The 25366-nt window shown below is 42.7% G+C and overlaps 2 protein-coding genes across 4 annotated transcripts; one reads left to right on the top strand and one right to left on the bottom strand.

Annotated features, from left to right (window-relative positions):
• Positions 1-1288: 1288 nt before the first annotated feature.
• Positions 1289-16015, bottom strand: LOC114591299 (neuropeptide Y receptor type 6-like). Of its 3 annotated transcripts, XM_028718112.2 has the most exons (4): positions 14800-16015; positions 11401-11456; positions 9011-9123; positions 1289-6130 (listed from the first exon to the last, which is right to left on the bottom strand). In XM_028718112.2, the coding sequence occupies exon 4, from the start codon at positions 6084-6086 to the stop codon at positions 5001-5003; it is 1086 nt and encodes a 361-aa protein (XP_028573945.2). In that variant the 5' UTR covers positions 6087-6130; positions 9011-9123; positions 11401-11456; positions 14800-16015; the 3' UTR covers positions 1289-5000. The 3 variants fall into 3 exon arrangements, with proteins under 3 accessions (XP_028573945.2, XP_028573947.2, XP_028573943.2); XM_028718114.2 differs by lacking the exon at positions 11401-11456; XM_028718110.2 differs by lacking the exon at positions 14800-16015 and having other exon boundaries at positions 11401-14791.
• Positions 16016-19007: 2992 nt separating this feature from the next.
• On the top strand, positions 19008-21649 carry HNRNPA0 (heterogeneous nuclear ribonucleoprotein A0). Its single transcript, XM_028718109.2, has one exon. The coding sequence runs from the start codon at positions 19318-19320 to the stop codon at positions 20224-20226; it is 909 nt and encodes a 302-aa protein (XP_028573942.2). The 5' UTR covers positions 19008-19317; the 3' UTR covers positions 20227-21649.
• Positions 21650-25366: the final 3717 nt, after the last annotated feature.

The raw sequence follows: 25366 nt of genomic DNA, 5'->3' as shown, positions 1-25366 counted from the left end.
TCTAGAGGCCGTGAGCCGGCGCAGTCCGAAGACACTTCCGGGTCATGTTGCCAGCGTGACGAAGCTGCAGCTGGCGAGCCAGCACCAGCGCAGCACACGGAAACGCCGTTTACCTTCCCGCTATAAAGCGGTCCCTATTTATCTACTTGCACTTAAGTGTGCTTTCGAACTGCTAGGTGGGCAGGAGCTGGGACCGAACGACGGGAGCTCACCCCGCCGCGGGGATTTGAACCGCCGACCGTACGATCGGCAAGTCCTAGGCACTGAGGTTTTACCCACAGCGCCACCCGCGTCCCCCTGCACTCTTTTTAGAGCCTGCTAAAAACTTTATTGTTTAGACAAACCTACCCAGAGGCTTAGGGACGCAGATGGCGCTGTGGTCTAAACCACAGAGCCTAGGGCTTGCCGATCAGAAGGTCGGCAGTTCGAATCCCCGCAATGGGGTGAGCTCCCGTTGTTCGGTCCCAGCTCCTTCCCACCTAGCAGTTGAAAGCACGTCAAAGTGCAAGTAGATAAATAGGTACTGCTCCGGCGGGAAGGTAAATGGTGTTTTCATGCACTGCTCTGGTTCACCAGAAGCGGCTTAGTCATGCTGGCCACATGACCCAGAAGCTGGATTCTGGCTCCCTCAGCCAATAAAGTGAGATGAGAGCTGCAACCCCAGAGTCGTTCGCGACTGGACCTAAGATCAGGGGTCCCTTTACCTTTACCCAGAGGCTTAGAAAGTTGAGATAATTGTAATCTGGGTTGTAAATTCTTCTTGATTTTATTGTTTTATTTTCTTGTAAACCTCCTTGAGGTGTTTTACAATCAAGCAGTGTATAAATTTTATGAAATAAATAAATGGATGAATAATAGCAGAAGGCATTGAGAAAGACTGTGTGAGTGGTACAAGCTTGGTTGTTAAGAAGGCACTCTTGGTTTAACTCACATTGCTTCCAGAGGACCTGGTTATTGAGCACCCATCTGGATTTGTTCATAGGGAGGTTAAATGACATTGCAACAGGCAAATGTTACCCCACATTTTCCAGTGCATTTCCCCACACGTTTCTTAAGATGAAAACAGTCCCGTTTTGCAGAGAAGTGGATTTGTTATGCAACAGCACCATATCAGCTTCAATTGTGCGATCTGAATTTGCTAATGTGTGATCGAATCCCACCTGAAAACAGTGCGAGTCTCATTTAGAATGTGTGATAGCAATGGAGCAGGATCCTCTGTGGCCACAAGCGAAACTTCCGAGTTTCTGCAAGTCAGGAGTAAAACACACAGTCAGCTGGAGAGGCAGGATTTGAAACTTGGAAATTTATTTGGACTTAATGTAATTTGAAATGTTTAACAATGAGCTTCCCAGAGCAGGAGCATATAATGCATTTGCGCAATAGGCAGACATTTTTTTCACTCTGCTTTTACCTTCTGTCAATAACACAGCAGCAAGCTAACACAATGAAAATACACATTAGTAATGCTGCTATCATATGTGCTCATTACATAACTAACGACCACTGATAGTCATAAGCAATCCTATCCATTAAAGTTGTACTGAACAAAAGCAAGCAAAACTTGCAGGAGATAGATATTAAAAATCTTTCTAATATATCCAAAGGTGCTACAATGGATATACTCCTTCTTTTCACTTCCAGGCTTTAACACCTCCCAAATTAAAAGGGCCCTGAAACCAGGGGCCCGTCCACACTTTGTCCTATGATTTCAAGTCACAGGTCTGAAAGGGGTTAAAATTCCATCTCTAAGTTTTCTGCGGATTAACGTTTTCCCAGTTCAGCAGTAAACAGCAGATTTTCCCAGGGAAAGCAGTGGGACCAAAAAAACCAATCCTCTCAGACCTGTGACTTGAAATCACAGGATAAATGGGAGTGTGAGTGGGTCTTAAAGAGACGGTCAGCTCTGTTTCCACATTTCTAGCACAGGTATAGGGAACCTGTTGCTATCTTGAAAGTGTCGGATGACAACCCTCATCGTCCTTGACCACTGGCCATGTTGAGTGGGACTGATGCAACAAGTATAGTTTATGGAGGGCCACAGTTTCCCCAACCCTGCTCTATCTCTCACTTAGTAAATATTACTGGTAAATAATGGACAGCTATAATTATAACTATACACTCTTTGGTCTTCGGGCTGTGACCTTAAGCACACAAACTTGTCAACTGATTTGCAAGTAAATATATTTAAGGCTGAATGCCAGCCAGTCTTGCTTCCTCCTGTGCCTTTCCCTCATTTCATGTTGAACCTCCCAGGTGAGATATACGGCTTTCATTCCATCAGCTGATTTGAGTAAACATGCTTAGGCCTGCAGTGGGAAGCTTACTTGGAGCCCTAAAGAGTAGCGCAGTTACTTCTTTGGAGCCTGGTCATAGTCCTGGCATTTATGAATCTTTGAACATCCTTAGCAAGGCAATCTTTATGTTATTTTGATATAATTGATATATTTCAGAGTGAATATTTATATGGCTCACAGTGGCATACAAAATTTAGCACTCGAAACCACAAGACTAATATAAAGTTGTACAACATTTGGTATACAAAAAAATAGATGTAAATACCAACAGTTCCCCACAGTTGAAACATGTTGTGAGAATCATAAATAGAAATGACATCTAAACAGTTCCAGTCAAATGTACATTACCACAGATACGATTACTGTACCATTATTTGTCAATAAAACCAGTCTGAAGTCACACAGAGGTTAGATGAGGCAGCTGCTTTTCATAGAAATATAGTTTGCACTCAGGTATCAAGTGTTCATGTTATTAGATTCTTTTTTCACTCTGTATTAGTCTGAAATGTTCTGTATGGTTTCACTTTAACTGGATTTCTCTCTTCAGAGTTCCATTGGATTCATGATCTTTTAAGCAGTTCAAACCTGTCTTTGCCTTGTAAACAGGATAGCTTCTTGTGGCTGGCTCCAATCTATCTGTCTTAAACTAATGGCTGTTTTGGAAACGTTTCTGTCACATTCATGTTTTCAAACAAAGGTGGAAAAGCATGTATTCCTTTTTAGAAAAGAATGTGGGCATTCAAAGATACAGCAATTCAGCTGCAGATGAAAGATATTGGTGCAGTTTTACACCCTGCCCGAGGGCAGCACAGGTAGGCTTTTTACATTAAAAACGATGAAGTGTTGCAGGAAAATGAACTTCTCTTACAAGTTCCTGTATTTTATTATAGGATGAAACATAACATAAATTCTCCCAGTCTGCAATCCTAGGTGTACTTATTTGAAAGCAAATGCCAGAGAAATCAGTGATATGCTATTGAGTTATATCAATAGGGCAACAGTTCTGTCAATAGGATTTCAGGTCATCATCCTTTCCCTGTATCCTGAATGACATGCAGACATTTAGGATGTAAAATCTTGACATGCAGACATTTAGGATGTAAAATCCCCCCATCTCTTTATCTTCTTTAATTTTGCATGTCAGGCTGCTATTCAGGACATAGGAAGCAGCATAGAAAAATACAACAACCATGTCTATGAATGAAATAACAGAATTACCTTAATTGAAAAGAAAAGAACCCTGATCATTCCTTACATTGTTTTCAACAATAGTGGTCAGACTAGAGGCAGACATACATTGCAAAGTGTGGTGGAAGTGGTCAGAACACATATTCATTGCATTTCAGGATTGAGGATACGTATTCAAACATTTCTACCATAAAGGTAAACCCCTGACAGCTAAGTCCAGTTGCGAACAACTCTGGGGTTGTGGCGCTCATCTCGCTTTACTGGCCGAGGGAGCTGACGTTTGTCTGCAGACAGTTTTTCCGGGTCATGTGGCCAGCATGACTAAGCTGCTTCTGGCGAAACCAGAGCAGCGCACGGAAACGCCGTTTACCTTCCCGCTGGAAGTACCTATTTATCTGCTTGCACTTTGATGTGCTTTCAAACTGCTAGGTGGGCAGGCAATTTCTACCATATGCAAGCATTATTCAGGGGTTTTAATCCATCATGTGATGAGGGAGAGTGGGGAGAAGCATAGAATAACAGAATTGTAGAGTTGGATGGGACCACAAGGGGCATCTAGTCCAACCCCCCTGCAATGTAGGAATCCTTTGCCCAAGGTGGTGCTCAAACTGACAAAGCTATCCCAGCTATAGATCCTTGTGCTGGGCTCCCACTGATGGGACTCAGAGCGTTGGGGGGGAAGCCATAGCAGATTTGGGAAAGGGAGTGTGTTGGGGGGTAGAGAGCAAGTTCCATTGCACTCACAGAAGTTGTCCTGCATGCACAGTTATTGAGTTTCATACAATCCAGCACCTGTCAGAATGACATATTACCTAGTGCATCAGTGGACAGATGATGGGTTGTATTCAACATAGTAGTTGAATGTGCATAGTGAGCAGTATGGTTTCTGCTGTGCAATGGGATTCCCGTCCCCACCTCCCCCACGCACTCCCTAAATCTGTTCTAGGTTCCCTCCACCTTCCAGAGCAGATTTGAGAACAGAGTGGGGGGGGGGGCACAGTAAGGGAAAAGAAAGGGAAATGGCTTCACATAAGGAATTCTTAGAAGGCGATTATCTTGTGAGTTCAGACAATAAGAGTCAGTTGCTTAAGATATTAATTATTGGTATTATGTTAAGGTAGTCAAGGGGCCTTTGTCAGAAGTACTGATTCAGGCAGACCAGGAGAACCATGAGGAAAACGCAGGTGGTACAGCCCACACAGGATATTGCATCATCTTCCAATCCAAACGGTACCTCCTTTTCCAGATTTTCCTTCCCACACTTCCAGTTTTCTAGCACTGCAACATTGGAAGCTCCTGTAAAGGTCTTTAATAAATATGGGGGTGTTAATAAATATTATTAATCCAATTTGTTTTATTCATTTGAATGATACATTAATATTCAGGTAGGCTTTTGATTTCACTTTGAGAACAGGACTTTGCTGACAAGAGCTAGAAGGCCACACTTCCATATAAGAGTAACTTGGCAGTACAGTAATTCATGACAAAGACATGTAAATGATTCAAAGGTTGCCCATTTCAGATATTCGAAGGCATGTTGTTCAGCTTAAAGGATCCCTTTGACACATCGGTGTTCAGAGTTGAAAGGGCGATGTTCTCAAACAACCCTTGAGATTCATAGCATTTGAAATTGTGAAGCAGACTAGCCAAATCTTTCTGAAAATTCTTGTTGAGGAATCCATAGAAGATTGGATTGACACACGTCGAAATCATGGCTACCAAGTGACACAAAGTAAAGACCACATTATGGTGGCAGTTGATCAGGGCCTCGTGGTTCCAGTCAAACACAATGTTAAATATGTACAGCGGTAACCAACATGCCCCAAAGGTTGCAACAATTGAAATCAACATAATATTAATCCTTTTACTCTCATTTAGTCTGACCTCATTCTCCCTTATCTTATCCACTTTACCTTTCCTCTTCTGAAGGCACACAAATATCTTCATGTAACAGATGAAAATAAAAACTAGTGGTAAGAAGTACTGGAAAACTAACATTGTTGTGGTAAAGCTACGCCTCTCCTCAAGGGATGGCCATACCTCAACACAGACAACTTTGTTCATATAAATATCACTGTGGGAAGAAAGGTTTCTAAAGGGCTCATCGGTGACTTGGTGGAATAAAAAAAAAGGAGTTGACAGTACTATAGAAAAGGCCCAAATGAAGATAATTCCCCAAAATGCATGTGAAATTCTAGGCTTCCAACCTCGCGGGTTTACTATTAACTGATACCTCTCGACAGCAATTAACACAAGTGAGAATGTAGAGGCAGTGACAGACATACTTTGTACAAAATTAGATATTTTACACATGGCTTCTCCAAACACCCAGTAATCCATCAAAGTGTACGCAACAGTGAAAGGGATGCACATGACACAAACGAAGATGTCAGATAGGGAGAGGTTGGCGATCAAAATGTTGGTGACATTCTGGCTTTCTTTCTGTTTCCTGATGATAATAATTAGGCAAAGGTTGCCAAGGAGCCCCACCAGCATGACTACAGCGTAAGCTGTGATGAGCAAGAAGATTGCAGGAATAGACGGCAAGCAGGATTCAAAGTGTGAAAGCTGCAACTTACTGCTGTTTGCAGCAGACGGATCCATGCCAGGCTCTTGAATGTTTTTGTTTTATCCTTCATGAAACACCCCTGAAATCACAAACATAATTTAGATGGAAAGTCCCCACCACCACACACACTCTTTTCCAATGTCCTTTGCTTCATTTAATTGCTTTTTTGGAGTGTCTCAGCAGCAGGAATACTTCAAGAAAAACAAACCCTTTGAGAACTATTTCCTGGTGATATATGACCCTGGATGAATTTTGAACATACATGTGTTGGGAGTGGACATGCACTCAACTACACACTGTTGAGATTAACCTTTTGGGGGCATAATTTCTTGTTTTTCTCCCAAACTGCAAACTTGGATTTTGAAAAATGACACTGCTATCTTTAAGCTCATAGACTTAAAGACTGAACCTACATCCTATCGGGGACGCAGGTGGCGCTGTGGGTTAAAGCCTCAGCACCTAGGACTTGCTGATCGAAAGGTCGGCGGTTCGAATCCCTGCGGCGGGGTGCGCTCCTGTCATTCGGTCCCAGCGCCTGCCAACCTAGCAGTTCGAAAGCACCCCCGGGTGCAAGTAGATAAATAGGGACCGCTTACTAGCGGGAAGGTAAACGGTGTTTCCGTGTGTGGCTCTGGCTCGCCAGAGCAGCGATGTCATGCTGGCCACGTGACCCGGAAGTGTCTGCGGACAGCACCGGCTCCCGGCCTATAGAGTGAGATGAGCGCACAACCCTAGAGTCTGGCAAGACTGGCCCGTACGGGCAGGGGTACCTTTACCTTTACCTTTACATCCTATCAGTTGCCCTAGATAAAGCGGTGTTTAGTTCCAGTTCATACACTGAGCTCCTTGTGAGCTGATACACCGGATTTACTTTACTGTTGTTGACAGTTTTGCACAGGCAACAGGTGTGTGTGTGTGTGTGTGTGTGTGTGTGCGTGCGTGCGTGTGTGTGTGTGTGCGCGCGCGTGTGTGTGTATGGGAGTGTTCCTGACATTGAAGGGATAATCATCCCTGCATATGTGCTGGAACGGCTGAATCAGATCTCAACAGTCCAATTCTAAGCATGTTTACTAGAAGTAAGTGCGTTAAGAATCAATGTGACCTACTTTCTAGTATGTATGTTTAGGATTGCAACTCAGTGCCATACTGCTGCCTCCCTGTTGTCTCAGTGCCTAACAGCAATATCCGTATTCTACACACGCGCACACACACACCGATCAGAATAAAGTACACAAATGAAGATCTTTGATGCTTATTTGTTTAACCCATATAATTGTTTTTCTATTCAGATCATTTAGAGTGCAAAATTCTAACTCTTGTTCTTTAAATCCAAAATAAAAATAAAAATCCAGTTTCACCCTGACATTTTGCAAAGGGGTTTCATATTCATATGCTGTCTTGCACCTCCAAGTGCTAAATCCTAAAAAGGTCCTGTAGATCAGTGTTTCCCAACCTTTTTTGGGCAAAGGCACACTTGTTTCATGAAAAAAATCTCGAGGCACACCACCATGCCAGATGGGGAAAGGTCACTTTTTACTTATGTAAAAAAAAATAAAAAAATAGTAATGGTTAGGCTAGCATCCCTCTTCCAAATATGCTAGGTTTTTATTTGCAGGGACTGTTCTACATGGGAAAGCATTCAGCACTGTCATTCTCCCACCTGCCATCTGAATTGGTACTATTCTGGGTCAACTTACTCTGCTGCATGTGTAGATGAAAATGGCACCAAGTGTGGGGGAGGGGGCAGAACAGGTTTCAGATACAGGATATTAAGCATACACGTACTTCAGATTGAACTGGTTGCTTGCTTTGCAAGTTTTCATTTCCCAAATGACTGCCTTGGCAAGCGCAATACCTACCAGGCTCAACGCCGGTCTCGCGCTGCCGCTTCCCGCGCTCTCAAGGACCCGGGAGGAGGAAGGTGTGAAGGGAATCCCGAAGGCGCGAAAACCTCGCGCATGCGCAGGCCTTCCACCTGCGACAGCCCAGTAGGCCGGCCGAAGCGAGCGGCGATGGGATGTGGGAGGGAGCTCGCTCGCCGCCCCGCGTGTGCCTATGTGGGGCACGTTACAGCCCCGTGACGTCAGCGCCACGCAGGCAGCCAGGCAGGCAGACGGCGAGAGCCCCGCGCTGGGCGGCCTCTCCTCGCCGCCGCCGCCCCGCCTCTCGCCGCCCGACTCGCCCGCCTCCCTCCAGGCAACATCTCGCGGCACACCAGGCAACGTCTCGCGGCACACTAGTGTGCCGCGGAACACCGGTTGGGAAACACTGCTGTAGATGAATGATGTGATGCTTAATGTGGCTAGTGAGTTCATTGGCATTATTTACCTACTAACTGCCCTTTGTCAATTAAGATCTCAGGGTGGTTTACGACATGCACATTTAAACCATAAGATTCAATAAAAGCATTAAAACCATAATTCAATATCGAGCCATATTGATACAACAATACTTTATCAATTACAGCTGGCCTCACCAGATCAGGGATGAGAGGTGCATGGGAGAGAGTGTTTCTCCAGGTAGTTAGTATGGACACATAAAGACACCTATCAAATTATCAGTTTTAAAGTTGAGTTTCAGAAGTGAGAGTGGATGGACAAAGGGGTCAGCATCTAAGTACAGAGGATGTTGGAGGCCTGCAAGTGCAATATGTAGGCAGATAACACCTGGCTAGCCCAGGAAAATATATGGGAAAAGTGTGGTCTAGAGATTTCTCTTCTCCCTCCAGAAGCCCCACGTATATTCAGGCAAAAACTCAGCTCAGTGTGTTGGCTCATTGTTTTGGATTTAGGCTTCAGCACGTTTCTTCACAATGTGAGTTTGTGCTACCAAACCTAAGGAGGAATGTAGCCCAATAAATTCTCATTTGCCCATCTTTCACTGTTAAAGCAAAACTTTTCAGAGTCTCCAGAGCCTTGATACACCGGCATTTCCTCTGAATTGCCAAAATATAACTCACCGTGGTCCATTAATGAAGTGACACTGAAATGTAAGCCAGGATCAATGAGTCTTTGCCTCTGTCAATGAGTATCCTGCTGTTACAAGGTAAAGCCGAGATGAGGAAGCTGCAAGCTGTATAAATTTAAGAGGAAACACAAATTACACAGACAGTCATTCTTATCTGTAATGTGTTTTTTTTATGGTCACATAAGCTTTCATGGAGTAAATTCCATTTAGTCAGATGTGCCTCAGTACTTTTTAATGGCTGTACTGCTTCTAGGATTTTTCTTCATAGCACTTTTCTCTTAAAAGTGTGGGTGAGCACAATTAGGCAGAGCTGGAGTGCAATAATCTTTGACTTTAGGGTTGGAATATACGGCACAAAAGAACTCTTAAAAGGTGGATAACACTGTTAACACATAAACCGTGGATAGTTAGGGGGTAAAAGGGGAGGGATGAAACCAGGATCTCCTCCACTGCGTGAATGCAGAGGTGCAGCTGCTGTACTGTAAACCAAGTTATCAGCTGCCAGGTGTTAAACCAAAGACTTTCTGCAGGTGGGTGCTTTGTTTTTAGCTGAGGCTGTGTACACAGTCCTATTTACTCTGCATCCAGTGTGCTAGCTTGGAATCCGCTACAGTACTAGCTTGGGAAGTGGCATACACACGATATTAGCTACAATCCCTATATATCATGTTGTTTCTTATGAAATACTGCTTTTTGATGTGTTTTCAAACCAGCTTAAATCTGAATTAAGAAGGGGGGGAAAGGCCAGTCTGTGTTTTAAGCTGGTATTTTGTACCTAAGTTTCAGTGTTACCAAGCACATTCAGATTTATGACATGCAAGAAAATTCACATATTAAACAGACAGTGACTTTTGTTGGGGAGAGGTATCTACAAAGCCCAGCAAACGTAACAAAATGGAAATAGAAATACTTTCTCAATAATAAAATTGTGATATCTGGTTTTCCTTTATTACTTTTATTCATTATACCAGAAGTCATGAAATTAAAATTTCTTTACAATGCTGCTTCCATCATATCAGTTGTTGTTACTTTAATTATTAAAAATTATCTTTACATGCTCTGTTTCTAGCTTCTGACTTTCTTTTTTTTTTTTTTACCTTGCATATATATCATTTTATTACTTTTTGGTATATAATAGGAATTCTGAAAAATAAAAATGTATGTGTTAGTGAGAGACTGTGTGTGTGTGTGTGTGTGTGTGTGTGTGTGTGTGTGTGTGAGATGGAGAGAGGTGGAGTATAGCACCTTATATGTTCCCAACCCACATTGTAGGAGTGTGGCCAGGAGCTACAATACTGAAACTATTTATTTACTTCAAAGTAATGCTAGAATGGAACTTTACCAAGATTCCTCGGGAATAAGCAGTTTCCCAAGTATGCAGTCCCGGAACCACAGAACTCAGTAGAAGAAGGCATTGAGAGTGAAAAACCAAAAGCAGCAGAATTTTCTGACGACCTGTGTGCTGAAAACTAAGGTGCAAAACTGTATCAGGGATGTGCAAAGGGTCTTGTGGGTTGCAGCCTGATCCAAGAATGGTTGCAACAGAAGCACTACCACTTTTACTATATAATAAAAGATTAAGAAACAGGTCCCCAGATGCATGTTTGGGTTAGAAGTGGCTCCTGCGACTGAAAAGGTTGAAGATACCTGATCCAAACAATGTAGGGAGCAGAGAAGCCCTTTTTCAATCTCTAGTCTCTCTTCACACAATGCATTATGCAATCAGTATTATTATTTCCATTTTAGTTTTATGAAAACTGATGATAGAAACCAACATTCTATGTTCATACCAAGGATGATTACATACTGCGGTATCTACTGTCAAGTACTGTATTCTGTATGTGGAATACACAGAGTATTCCTCATAAATATAGCATTAATGAATGATTCCTTTCCATAAAGATTCACATGGACAATGTTTTTTATTTTGATACAAGAGAAAAAGTTATTTGCCACCCAGCTTTAATTCAAGCAGCTGTTAAAATATAGTTATTACATCACATGAACATAAAATTCGGGTAATCAATTCATTCTCATTCTCATGCACAATTGCTTTCTAAAGTTGAACTCTTAATTATTTAGGATCAGATATCACCTCCCCAAAATGACCAATGTAAGATTTCAAATGAAATAATATGAAATCTTAAATTCTAGACATCGGAGCGGGGAGGGAAGGTACTTCAAACTACACATCTGTATAAGACTGGGATCAATTACAAGGATCCAAAATGGTGCTGAACATAAAGCCCCACTTGTGTATCGGGACTTTTTCACCTCGCCTTCCCAGCAGCAGCCACTCACGCACAGGAGGGTTGGATCCTGGCCACAAGGCAAGTAAAAGAGAAAAAATAACAAAGTCTTATGAATGCCCCAACTTCTTACCTTTTGGAAAATCCACACAACACTTCCTCTCCCTTGCTTTGACCAGTCTTCTTTCCCTTTTCATATTAAATATTGACAAAATCAGCCGACATACATTTTGCTTGGAAAGGAATCAGAGGTATTTTGACCCTTTTAACTACAATCAAAGGCAAAGCCCCTTTGGTTCACGGTCTTCTGAAGCAAACTGATGCTCTGAGCTTTTCCGAGAACTGAAATCACCACAGTCAAGAGCCACTGCTCTGAGAGAGAAACTAAGAAGTAAGGCAAGCTCTAGAGAGAAACCAATAAGGAGGCAGCGAGTAGGAGAGGCCAGTAGTCATGGGGACCACTTTTTCTATTAATGTTTTTTTCAGGCATTATCTTGCAACCTGATTTGCAGTTATCTATTCCACAGAATGTTTGCTTACTTAAAAAAAAAATCCATGCTGGATTTCACATGTGTAAATATTTACATTTGGCTTATTGGTCCATTGTAAAATGTGGCAGTGTTAAAATATGGGGAATATACAATATACTGTGTTGATGAGAGATTGGGCTTTTATTCTTCTGAGACATTGGTGGTGCACAATTAAAACCATGGTTGTTTTTCCACTCTAAGCTTTTTATTGTTATGTGTAAACTGTTCAAATTAACTGGAATTTTTGCCACTGTTTTTTGAGCAGTGTGGTATATATGCAGTGACTGTTTTGCTGTCTAGAATGTCTAGAATCACAGACACTAATATTCAAGAGACAAGCTAATAAAACTTAGGACATATACAGTATAGCAAGATTGCTTCACAAACAACTCTCGGTAATTCTACAACAACCCTGTAATGTCAGTAAACATCACTATTTGGGTATTGAAGGTACGGGGGAGGGGCAAGAGTAGATTGAGTTCATGGACAGGCTGAGATTGCACAGCTCAGTTATTGCATTAGTTGTGATATTAGATCTTATTGATGTTATTAAAATTGTACAGTTTGAAATGGGAAGCTAGTCATATTTATTACACATATGTATTATGCATATTACATATAGTAGGGACTGACACCAAAATAGGATTCCTCATTTATTTTATGTTTACCACACCTAATGGCCCTATGAGTAGAGGGTGCCGCTATACAATGTTAAATATTTTAATGTATACCTCTCATCATGGACATAATGAAAGGAAGCATAGTTGTGTCCTTTCCCCCTTTAGACATGTGTGAGGTACAGTGGTACCTCAGGTTAAGAACTTAATTCGTTCTGGAGGTCCGTTCTTAACCTGAAACTGTTCTTAACCTGAGGTACCACTTTAGCTAATGGAGCCTCCCGCTGCCGCTGCAAGATTTCTGTTCTCATCCTGAAACAAAGTTCTTAACCCGAGGTACTATTTCTGGGTTAGCGGAGTCTGTAATCTGAAGCGTCTGTAACCTGAAGCGTCTGTAACCCGAGGTACCACTGTACTTATCACTTCCTCTCCAACCATAGGGTACAGATGGTACTAAAAAGCTAGGAAGGGTTAGGGAAAGGGTACATGAGTGGACTTCTACATTGCATAGTCTACAGAGATGGGATTAAATGTTTTGCCCCTGCCTCTTATATTCAGCAGCATCTCATTCTTTATTTAAGAATGAATATGGCATTGGGGGAAGTAGCCTTCAGCTTTGGAACTTACCTGCAACCCAAAACTGCATCTGGGGAATAATTTATATATATAAAGATCACCAGTTTTTGTGGGTGGTAGTGCTGTTGTTGGGCTGTATCCTTGATCAGGTCACTGTGAAAACAGGATGTTGTGCTAGATGGGTCGTTTGGGTTGGTCCAGAAGGGCTCTTTCTTACATTCTTATTGTCCTGTGAATATTTGCTGATCAGTGATGGTTGTCACCTATATTCAGTTTTCCAAAGGAGTAACTTGGCTACCAGTCAATATAGTTAGACCAGGACCTTATGGTTGTTTAAATAAGTAATTAATCTTGATATGCAATTCTTAGCATTTATGGGACTACTAACAAAAATAGCACTAAAATACCCCCCCCCCCATATTAAGTCTGTTTGCAAAAAAGGTTAATGAATAGCAGAATTATGTTTGGGTTATTTGAATATCCTTGGCATTTTTAATTGGTGAGTAAAAGCGACATCCAACGAGCCTTTAGCACTGGGTAAACACAGATAGATTGCTGAATGGGGCCATAGCCACGCTTCATTAGGGAGCTAACTTTATAATCACTATAATCTGATAAGAAAGAATTAAGAGCATATTGCAGATAAAGTCTTGCTAAATAGAATCCATGCCAAGTGTTAGACCCAAAGACAGTATAGCAAAGGTGAATTTGTCTTTCATAAAGCAGGAAACCTCAGCAGTATGGTCCTGATTTTCCATTTCCTCTTCATGTAACAACTGATAATGGAATGCCCAGATTAAAGGCAGTAACAATATAAAACTTAATCAGACTTGAACCATGCAATATGGCTTCTCTTCAACACCAAACTTCTTAGTTGGAGATTTTAGCTAAAGTGTGTGGGTATTCATCCTTTACTCTGATCCTCCCATTCAATAACTTTGTTCTAGAGGACAGAAAAACACACCATTATCTCCAGTAACATTCAGGGGCCAGCTAGAGATTTCTTCTGTCAACAGAAATCTATTCTTGACTCTTTTTATCTAATGTTCAGTTTATTCATACCATCCACCATTAAAACAATTGAACAACTGATGGTTATCTAGCACTTAGACTTGGCCTGGATAAGATCAGGCCTCATTTTGTGTCATTTCCCAGACACCCTCCTCTCAGCATAGACAGTTGCTAAATGAGAGGTTCCTTAGGGTTACCTCTGCCTACTATTTCCCAGAAAAACAGAAAAGTCAATAATCCTCAGTCTTTGTGCGCTATGTACTTTGCCTGGGGTTCTTTTACTGTTCCATCTCAGGCAGGAAAATGTCTTGAATCGGCCTGTGTCATTGGTAGAAATGTTTATGAATTACACTGCAGGTGGATCCCCTAGATCTTAGTCTCCTGTAGCTCTAAGAGGAAGAGAAGGTGCACAGAGCTCAGTATCTGCTACTGCTTCCTCTGGGCTCTCATATCCTAGGAGGTGGTAGTGTGGGGAAAGAAGCAAAGCGTAGACAATCAAGGTAGGCACGACCCCCTTAGCCACTGTTTGCAATGTAGGATTGGGCATGTGTCCTATATGGCTTATGGCCCAAGTGACTGAAGGACCAGCTTTCCTATCACCTTCCGTCTTGTGACAAGATCTGTGGGAGAGGCCCTGCCCATAGTTCTGTCAACATTAGTAGCCAGGCCCAGAACAAGATACTTTACTGTCTGACAAAATGTCACCTTCTTACTCATCATTTCATGTACAGAAACTGACTGGATGGGCAGTTGAATATTACTTTAGCACTAACAACAGGACCATACGCTCAAATCTACCTGAGGGCAGCAGACTAGTTTAGGAGATGCCTGACAGGCTCTGATCTTCAACAATGGAGAACGGCTGGGGGAGGGGGCTGTAGGAGTTCCTGCTGCGCCCCTGCACCTGCAACTGCCTCACTTGACCAAATGGTAGGGCCGACAGTGTTCCTGCCTCATGGCGCAACAATGCAGATCTGACTGTCTCCTACATTATATTATTTTTACACCTCAGATTAAGATGAATTTATTTTCTGTTTTGAGATAATTGCCTGAAGAGCAGCAGCAGCAACAGCAGCAACAATTTGTGCCTTCTCTTCAAAGGAGTTTAAAGACTATCCAAACAACTCAATTACAGCTCATTGACTAAATGCTTATGAAGGTTGAAGGCAGACTATATGGGCCAACATGTTCATTGTCATGCCTAGCCCTGACCTAGTACCAGACACTGAGTCCTCAGAGGATGAACCAGATACATCACAGGTCAAGGACCCTGAAGAGCAGGCAATCCCCTCCCATAACCCAGTGTTGAAGATCCCCTTGAGGAGTCCTCTGGGTTGAAACCTGATGAACTCCTGGAGTTGTCAGGATGGAAGGTGGCCGGCACCAAATGCTTTGGATCCGAAACCAGAGTTGTCAGTCTAATTGTGAGTGAGGGCGAGGTGGGGCTTGCTCATGAGTAAGCAACCTCTGATGTGCCTTCAGTGTGCTTAAGGTGTGGTTTAGGAGGTCAGAGTATGTAAGACCTCATTCTTGAGTCTTGAAAGCAACATACGATATTTGGTTCTTAGTTGCCTTTCTTTTGGTGTACCTTGTCTGAACTCCCAGTGATATTGATCTTGGAGTGTTGCCTATATCTGTCTCTGGCTCATGTATGGACTTAGATTGATACTCTGTGCTTAACCTTGGTTTGTTTGGACTGTGCTGCATCCAAATCCTGCCTGTGTTGGTGAGTACTTTAGATAAGCCTTATCTCCTATAGCTGTGACCCTAGTCCCTTGGGGTATCCTGCAGCATCACACACACACACATGGGCTGGTTTGAGATTCCATTCAATCACTATGTGGGGTTTATTGTTTTTGGTAAAATAAATGCATATTTATCAGTTATTTTGTGTATCTAACTTTACTCAGGAATATGAAGATACTGCATTTTTGAAGTATTTATAATGTACTGTTTTGTACCTGCATTTTTCTTGTACTTACTTGTGCCTGCCCCAGGACATTTTGGGAAAACGAGGTAGGAAACTTTGCCATCCTGAACTGATAAGCAGAATCTGAGGTCAAAATAAAAATAAAAATAAAATGTCCAGTGGCACCTTGTAGACCAACTAAGTCTGTTCTGGTATAAGCTTTCATGTGCATGCACACTTCTTCAGATACACTGAAGCAGAAGTCACCAGACCCTTATATATAGTGGGAGGGTGGGGTGGGGTATTTCTCAGAAGGGTAGTAGGAGATGGGTGATTGGCTCAATGGGTATGGTAAACCTGTTGACGACTGTTAACGACTGCAATTAGTCCTACAGGAAAAAGCAAGGGATAGTATGCAGATGACCAAAAATAGCTTTAGCATGTGTAATGAGACAAGAGTCCAATATCTCTATTCAGACCAGGTCTCTCCATAGTTTTCAGTTTGGTAATAAGTTGTAATTCAGCAATAGTCACCTATAGTCTCCAAGCGACTTATCCATGCAGTTTATCGATTTCTGTTGAGAAATACTGTCACACAAATGCCTCATTGGAGACTGTGCAAACACACTGGTATTGCTGGGAATATAGTACCAGACTGTATGGTGGATTCCAGTTGTGATGCAGAGCTGTGTTGCAATCATTTATGTGTGTGACATAGAATACTGTTGGAAATTCTTTCTGACATACCCCTGGCACAAGCGGGAATTAAAAAAGCGAAGTGTTCCAGTTCTACTACTAAAAGCTGGTTACATCTTTGATCCATCTTCATGAATGCATACTGATCATACTGATATTTTATACTGCTCTGCCACCATGTGGCTGCAAAATGGTATTTGTGATGCTTTTTTTAAATGTCTGACAGGCTCTTTTTTAAAAAAGAAAAGAAGAAAAAGAAAAGATGGTAGAATAATTGCAAACCTACGTACTGTACGTTTATTTTTAAAGGTTTCTTTCCCCCACCCCCAAACCTCCAGCAATTAAAGGGGGGGGGTGTGTATAAAATCAGGTGGCAAAATAATTCAATGGTTCAAACTTCCAAACTCTAAACCTCAGTCAGGAAGATATTTTCACGAGATCTATAGCTAACCAGTAAATCAGTGAGAGATGAACATCAAAGTACCATATATACTTCTGAACATTTTCTTATAACAAACTTATGAAAATGTTTTTCAAATATTTGTGCATTTACAGGATGTGGTGTTTCCATAAGGTGTGCCAAACTGTAGAAGACTCACCAAAGGCTCCTAAAGTAAGTTTAGCAGTCAAAGAATAAGAGTGGTCCTCTTGTGGATCAGGAATTAGTTAGGATGCAAGAAGAATAGGAATAAATGGATAGTTCTCTGAATGGAGAGTAAAAAGTGTCCCTCAGGGATCGGTATTGAGACCTGTACTTTTTAACTTGTTCATAAATGATCTAGGGGTAGAGTGAGCAGCAGTGAGGTGGCCAAGTTTGCTGATGATTCTAAATTGTTCAGTCATTAGCATTATATTGTCATGGGCTATTTTTATCATTTTGGACAAAGAGCTGAAACATTACTCTTCTCATACAGTGGGATGTGTTTAGTGATCCACTGGGCACCCAAATGAGGACAGGTTCTCCTTGCATTCCTGTAGAGTGGGGGAATCCAGGGCATGGGGGAGGGGAGTTTTTTAAAAATACACTCCAGATCCACCCCAAAACAGCTGAAGGCTGCAAATGAACACTGTCATCATGCTACCATGGAATGCTGACTGCAGATAGCTTTGCACAAGCTTCGCTGTTGCAACAGCTGTAACTGGGAGTTAAGCTGCCAGGAACCAAATAAAACTGCTTCTGGCTTCCTTTCAGCCCTAGAGTCTAAACTCTAGGGATGGAATTGGTTGGGAGGATGTAAGCGACCAATCAATCAATGCCATCCCAGGATCCTTTTAAACAGCAAGGTATAATACAGTGTAAAGGGATGCTTTAGGTTTATGTAAATTTTACTGACACCCAGGCAGGCTTTTTGTCATCCTCAGTGCTCTGAAATCCCCAGAGCAGTCACATAGGTTTTAATCCTACTGCTGTGTTTGTGCACTTTGCAGTTTTCTGGCAGATTGGACACATCTAACTTTAGGCATTACAGTATATTAAGACGCTCCAGTACAAAGGCAGCTTTCCTCCTCTTATTTCCTAGGGAGAAGTTAGAGGCAGTGATGACCATCAACTTGAATGGCTTTAATAGGGGATTAGAAGGCTATCCATGATGACTAGCTACGGTGCCTATGCTGTCTCCATGACGAGAGGCACTAATGCTTGTTGCAGGAAATAGGAGGGGCGAGTGCTCTTGTGCTCGAATCCTGCTTGCTGCAGGTTTCCCACGGGCAACTGGTTCAGCCACTGTTGAGAACAGTTTGCTGGACCGGGTGGGCCTGACCTAGCAGGCTCTTCTTTATGAACTTAAGCTTCAGCCAAAACCTGTTTGCACCGCACACGCGGTGTGTGTACGTGTGAGGACACGCGTACACATAAGCCAGCAGTTAGCAGAAGCGCCGTCAGAAACGAAGAACATGGTGTACAGATTTCCACGTGGAAACCTGTACCCGATGCATTCGCTTCAACGGCACCGTTATAACCTCGCCTCTTCGATGCTGCCGAGAACGAGGCGTCGTTGGTTGCACTCGCTCAGCTTTTCAAACGAGTTCTGCGCTCTCTACCCGCCCCCAACCGGCAGGGGCCCCAGAGGGAAAGAGCGCGCGCTAGCAAGCGGGAATGCCCATTGGCTGTTGGCTTTGAACGCCGCCGTATTACCGCGCGGCTTCTCTCTCTTCCCTGCTTCCCCTTCGACACGAGGCCGTCTTCAGATCGGAACGCGATAGGTGCTTTGGGATGTCACTCACGGGCCTTTTCAGCAGCTTACTTTTAAAAAGCTCCCCCTTCCCCGGCAAAACCTTGTGGTGGTAAAAAAAATCAAAAAACCCCAAAACAAAGAACCCCTCCCGATTGGCTCTCAGAGCTGTCATTCAACAAAGTGACGCAAAAGACGGCGACGGTTCTTCTTTGCCTCATTTGGCACAAGGGGAAACGGAGGGTGGGGGCGTGCCTCGCGCTTCCAAGGTGGGCGTGGCCACCCGCCGTTTCCTTTGTGTGTGGGCCTCAGTCGCCGGCTGCGAGCGCGCCTAAGGAGGAGTGGAAGCCGCCATTTTGTGCGTTTTCCTTTTCCCCACCCCCTTTTTTCCCCGTTCTCTACCGGTGGAAGCCTAGGCCTTCGGGTGGCCCTCCGAACGGACCTCGTAGCGCACCCGCCGGTGTACTGGTAGGCTGCAGCTGCCCCCTACCGGCGGCAGCGGCGAGGAGGAGGCGGCGTGTGGCGGGCCGCGGCTCCGGCATGGAGAACTCCCAGCTATGTAAGCTGTTCATTGGCGGGCTGAACGTGCAGACGACGGAGGCCGGGCTGCGGGAGCACTTCGCGGCCTACGGGACCCTGACTGACTGCGTGGTGGTGCTGAACCCGCAGACCAAGCGCTCCCGATGCTTCGGCTTCGTCACGTACTCGGCGGTCGAGGAGGCCGACGCCGCCATGGCAGCTTCTCCGCACGCGGTGGACGGCAACGCCGTGGAGCTGAAGCGGGCCGTCTCCCGCGAGGACTCGGCCCGGCCGGGGGCGCATGCGAAGGTGAAGAAGCTCTTCGTCGGAGGCCTTAAGGGGGACCTGGGCGAGAACGACCTGGTGGAGCACTTCAGCCAGTTCGGCCCCGTGGAGAAAGCCGAGATCATCTCCAACAAGCAGAGCGGCAAGAAGCGCGGCTTCGGCTTCGTCTACTTCCAGAACCACGACGCCGCCGACAAGGCCGCTGTGGTCAAGTTCCATCCCATCCAGGGCCACCGCGTGGAGGTCAAGAAGGCCGTGCCTAAGGAAGACATCCAGGGCGGAGGCGGCGGGGGCTCCTCCAGGTCGAGCTGGGGCGGACGGGGGCGAGGAAGGGGAGGCGGAGGCAACCGGGACCACAACGGGCTCTCCAAAGGAGGCGGCGGCGGCTATAACAGTTATGGTGGCTACGGCGGAGGAGGAGGCGGCGGGGGCTACGGATCCTACGGAGGCGGCTCATACGGTGGAGGAGCCGGCGGCGGCGATTACGGCAACGGGTACGGCGGCTTCGGCAGCTACAGCCAGCACCAGTCTTCCTACGGCCCCATGAAGAGCGGCGGCGGAGGGGGCGGCGGCTGGGGCCCCCGCAGTAACAGTGGACCATACAGAGGCGGTTATGGCGGGGGAGGTTACGGCGGCTCCTTCTAAGCGGGAAATGCCCATTACTGTTCTGGGGGTGTCGGTTTTGTCTGCATGGAGTATGCCCTCTGTTGTACCGGGCCAGGTTCTTAATAGTTCCCCTACTCTTCGCCCTAAGGGGGCACCTCCGTACGAAAAGGCTTCCGTGATGCGGAGCTGCTCTCGAATTATTCTTGTTGGAGTCGCTCTGCTGCCTGTTTCACTTCTTTCCGAAGATGGACTGGGCCTCACACACAACGATTTTGTGTTAGTCATTGATGGACTCTATTTTTTTATTGCTTGGACATTGGTCGTTTTTATACTAGGAATAAGATACCGTTTTAATTTTTGTTTATTTGGGGTTGGGCGGGAAAGGGGAATTAACTTTGTAAGGACTTGGATACCTACACATTTTTTTCTACAAAATCTGCTCTGCTCCCGTGGCTGTAAAGGGGGAGGGGGGAGAGAAATGGTTTTTACATTTTTATTTTTTAAATAAATCATTGTGTTCATTGACCTTTACATGTCTTTTTTCCTAGGGTTCATTCCATACAGTTCAAGCAAAGGCTTTTTTAGTCGAACAAGTTATTTCTGCTCAGATTTCTACATGTGTTTCTAGTAAAGGTCTCAACTTTTTTGCTGCCCCACTAGATTGGATTTAATACTTAAGAGATATGCACCAATTTTTGAAATGCCCACGGGTGGATGTAGTCAGTTAAAATACTTTATTGTACATCCACTGTTTTGTAATTGGGCAGTTGCCTTGCTGACACAGTTAGTCTGTTTTTTGTACAGGTTGTTCTCCATCAACATATGTCGTTCTGACACATTTAGAGCATGTGCTTTTTCATATAAGTGTTCAAATTTTCAGATTGCTCAGTTTCACATTGTGTTATTTATTGGCTTGCCTGTAAACGACCCATTATAGGGGAGGATGCTTTCTCTTCTGTTAAAAGTACTTTGTTTGCATAGTGAAGTCATTTCAACTGAATTCTGTCTTGTTCTTATTAAAGGAGCCAAGAATCTTGTAGAGCACCACCTGCTGGCAGAATAGTTGACCATTGCTATAAGCTTTACTACAACAGACCAAAACTGCTCTCAAATCTATAGACACTTAGTCCTTTAAATTGCAAAGGTCAAATCTGCATGCCAACTAAATCCTGGACATTGGCTGAAAAGAAATACATCTGACATACCCATAAGTAAATTTATTGATTAAATAATTAAATTGCCCAGTCTTCAAATTTTGTGCTAGGTGATTGATAAATGAGCCAGTAACCTAGGTGCCAGTTGTAAATCAAAATCTCTGTAGTCTGCTTGATGTATTTGTAGCCCTTTCACACAGTAGAATTGAAGTTTGTTGTTCTATTAGCAATGTTCTAGAGAGAAACTGCCTTCCTCAATAGAAATATAGACTAGTTATGGATTATTGCAAATAAAGAATTGAATTCTTCACATGCTTCAGTGAGTATGTATGAAATGGCTAAAATGTTCCTGTTTTAAAAATATTCAGACTTCAACCAAAGTCTTACGGCCTTCTCTAAACTACTTTGCTTTTAAACTGCTGGCTCAAACTTTTACATAGGACTTAGCTCCTGAAACAAGCTAGATGGTATTTGGTCAAAAAAGCTTTCAGAAAGGCTTTTATTAAAGATTTACTGCAAGGTTGAGTTAGTAATTTCTACTAGGTTTTTATAGTGGTTGAAGTAGTTTTGCATTGGTTATTGCCTTGGAGAAAGTTCATGGCTACTTATTCAGTTGAAGACATCTGAAATAACATGTTTCATTAGTTGATGTAGTTTGCTCTAGAAGTACAAACAGTTACATCAAGTGAGTGTACAACAATAAACTGGCTTGACTTGCTAACTCTTGGTTTAGATGCATAAAAGCACACAGGTCAATTGCTGGTCAGTTACCATGTGTTAAGTTACCAACTTAAAAAGCAGTGAGACATCAATTCTTAAACATTTTTTTATAGTATGTTAATGCTTTTCCTTCACAAAACACTAAGAATGCATAATACCCACATTCTGCACCTATAGCAGAATAATATTTTTTATCAATTACTACATGTTCTGTATGCAGGTCTTTCACAGCAGTGTGTTTTTCTTTATTTAATATAAAAAAACCCAAAACTCAGTCCTCTGAAAGGCAGTTAGAAACAGTTATGCTGTCTCGGAAAAATGGGCTAAGAAACCTTAAAGCAAAACGGGCTCCACTTTTTAAAATATTAGGTATTCTCAATGTTTTGTTCTTCCTTACAGGAAGATAAGAAAGGTCATGCAGATAGGGCTGACCTCTGAGTGTTCCGACAAAATGCCTAGAACGGCTTTTTTGTATAGCTTCTGTCTGTAATTGTGGTGGTCTGATCTCTCCTTTTTAAAGGCTTAAAAGAAAAGTTGGCATCCAAAACTTAGTAAGTTATGGACTTAATATTAGGAAAATGCTGAAGATGCCAAGAATGAAAGGTGAGAACAATCCAATGAGGAACTGGGAATGCCTTTTACAAACACAACATGTAGTGGGTGGCATTTTGGATCCCCTTTGCCAGTCATATTTTCAGTAGTTGGGTAGTAATGCTCGAGTCTGCATGTCTAAAGGAATTAAAACTGTACCTGATGCAATATTACAGCATCTGATAATGGGAATATTGTGATCAGACTCTTAAAGGAGTGAATACCAAACCAGTGGTGGTAACATCTCTGGTAGTGACTATATATGGTGCTAGTCCCTTCATGCTCCTATGTGTAATACTTTGGTAGTCTAGTCTTTAGCACTAAAGCTTTATTGTTTATAAGCTGCAGCATGATTATGTATATTCCTCCTAAAAGGAAAATGCTGGTGGTATACCACTGTTAACAGTTATAAAAATGGGTGTATGCTGCCCATAAAGTTTTCTTTAGCTGCCGTTGCATACTTTCAAGTGATCTGCTGTAAGAGAGTGTAAACAGTAAAAGCTGAAGGCTGAAAGTGCCTGATGCAAAAAAAGGCCAGTTTCAATTTCAATAGGTTGACTACCAGCACTTCTGAGACCTGAAACTAAAGCATTCCTGTATATGGAGAAATGTACAAATGATCTAATACTTTACAATTCAGTACTGTACTGTTAAGACCAGTGTATCTTGTGTCATCTCACAAGTTTCCCTGAGTTCAACTGAGTTTCCCTAAAACGGGCAGTTTTCTTGGCAGAGTTTAAGAACAGAAGCTGTGTGCCAAGCTCCAATACATGTAATGTAGGTCTAGGTCTAATTAAAATCAAGTGCAGTATGTTAACATTCTTGGGCAATTTCTAACTGCTGTCTAAATTCTATAGTGGTTTGTTCTAATTATACACGTGCCAGATACGGTGAATACATTGGATGAAAGAAGCAACTATAGTACTCTGATCCCACCCCCTTTGCAGTAACTGATACCTACATAAGAGTACAGTATTGGAGACCCAATATTCTGGTATGGTTCCTGACAGGATTAATAATGGTAGTAGTTTACCTTAACCTGTGTTTTATATGTGGGATCACAAAATTGGAAACCTGCTTGTTTTAATGTTCACTGAGATGTCACATTTAAAGATAAGAGTGGGGGGTTTGATGAAATGAGGGCTGGAAGCTTAGTTGCTCATGAGTTTGAACAGTCGGTCTAATGAGTGATTAACTTGGTGAAGTGGAAATAAATTTCAACCCTGTGCTTTTATTTTTAGCCTCATAATTCACTGCCTACTATCTGGTCAATTAGAATCATCATTGTGTCTAGAGATGCCTGCTTTCTCTCCCCCATCATATATCAGCTGTATATGAAAGGAAATGAACACAGGCAAAATTAAGTTTGATGTGAATATGTTGGCTTGAAACAACTTGTGCGCTTAAATTCTACAATTTAGTTTCTACATTTAAACTTTTGATATTTGGTGGTCTTTGTGCATTGTCTTGTCTTCGCCGCTCTGGCTGCTTCATATGTTGGCAGACTGTTTCTCCATAGATCCTCTGTGTTTTCTTTGGATTAGATCTAGCCCTGGAGTCTCAATTTTGTCTCTTACATGTTTACATGAATGGAAGAGGGACCTTGAACCCTCCCCCCAGCTTTCTTGGGATAGATATGCTGAAAAGCTCTCGGTCAACAATGCAGATTGTGACACATTTCATGCAAGATGCTGTAATCCCATACATCTTGTCATGCTACCCTGAAGGAAAGGTATGGTTTTAGTTCAGAAATTGAAATTTTAGTAAGCAGGTGTATTAGAAATAATTTATACAACATACATCTAAATGAGCTATGAGATTAAACTTTGAAGTCAACATACTATTTATCACATATGGTTAACAGTGCCTCTTCTGAGTATTCACATTTTATATATAACATTAACAACAATTTAAGATGGTGTTCACATGTAGTGTGTGCTTATAAAAGCAAATGAGAGGAACGCTTAATAACTAAGCTTGTTCTCAGTGTTTGGTATAAATAACTAACAGGTTTTTTTTATCCTAAACTTGATGGTGTTTTGCACATGTATGTTCATTACATAGGGATTTTCATTGGTGAAGGAGCCATGAGATCAAATATCAGAGATTAAGCTGAGAGATACTAAGTTACTTAAGGTCATCAGCAATGGTGGACTTGAATTGACTGTTTCTACAACTAACTGACCTTTTTAATGCTCTGTCTCATAGATCTTACCAAATTTAACATTGTTCCTAACTGCTGAAAATGCTAAAGAATTACTTGGGATTAATTATAATTGCTCAGTTGTGTGGTGCTTATTCATACAAGTACCTCAACTGCCTGGAAAAGCATCTGGTTTACTATCAGTTTTAATAATTTCTGAGGGCATAGATCTGCAGGGAAAGGTGAGTTCTAGTCCGAGTTCATTTAAAAGAAGCAAACATATGGGACCAAGAGACCTCCAATGAAAGTCAGCTTTGCATAAGTTTATCCAAAAATTACCTGTGAAAGCACAACTCTACCTGCACTGCTGTGCAGCATAAAACAATCATTAACCGATGAGCAACCAGGGGAACAACTGATCTGATCTTGGCGCTACTCAGTCCAAATAATCCTATAGAATAATATTTGATCTTTAACCTCTTCCGTAATTTGGGCTATGCAAGAATGCTGGAAAATTATGACTTTCAACACTTACAAAGTATTCATAAAGCAGCTGCACATAAAAAATAGG

Source organism: Podarcis muralis, chromosome 2, assembly GCF_964188315.1.
Source record: "Podarcis muralis chromosome 2, rPodMur119.hap1.1, whole genome shotgun sequence".
Lineage (NCBI taxonomy): Eukaryota > Metazoa > Chordata > Lepidosauria > Squamata > Lacertidae > Podarcis > Podarcis muralis.
Note: the sequence above shows the minus strand (reverse complement) of the source record. Positions and strands in the feature narration are given on the sequence as shown.

Coding starts and splice junctions, on each gene's coding strand:
- LOC114591299 (XM_028718112.2), bottom strand. CDS start 6,086: ATGGATCCGTCTGCTGCAAACAGCAGTAAGTTGCAGCTTTCACACTTT.
- HNRNPA0 (XM_028718109.2), top strand. CDS start 19,318: ATGGAGAACTCCCAGCTATGTAAGCTGTTCATTGGCGGGCTGAACGTG.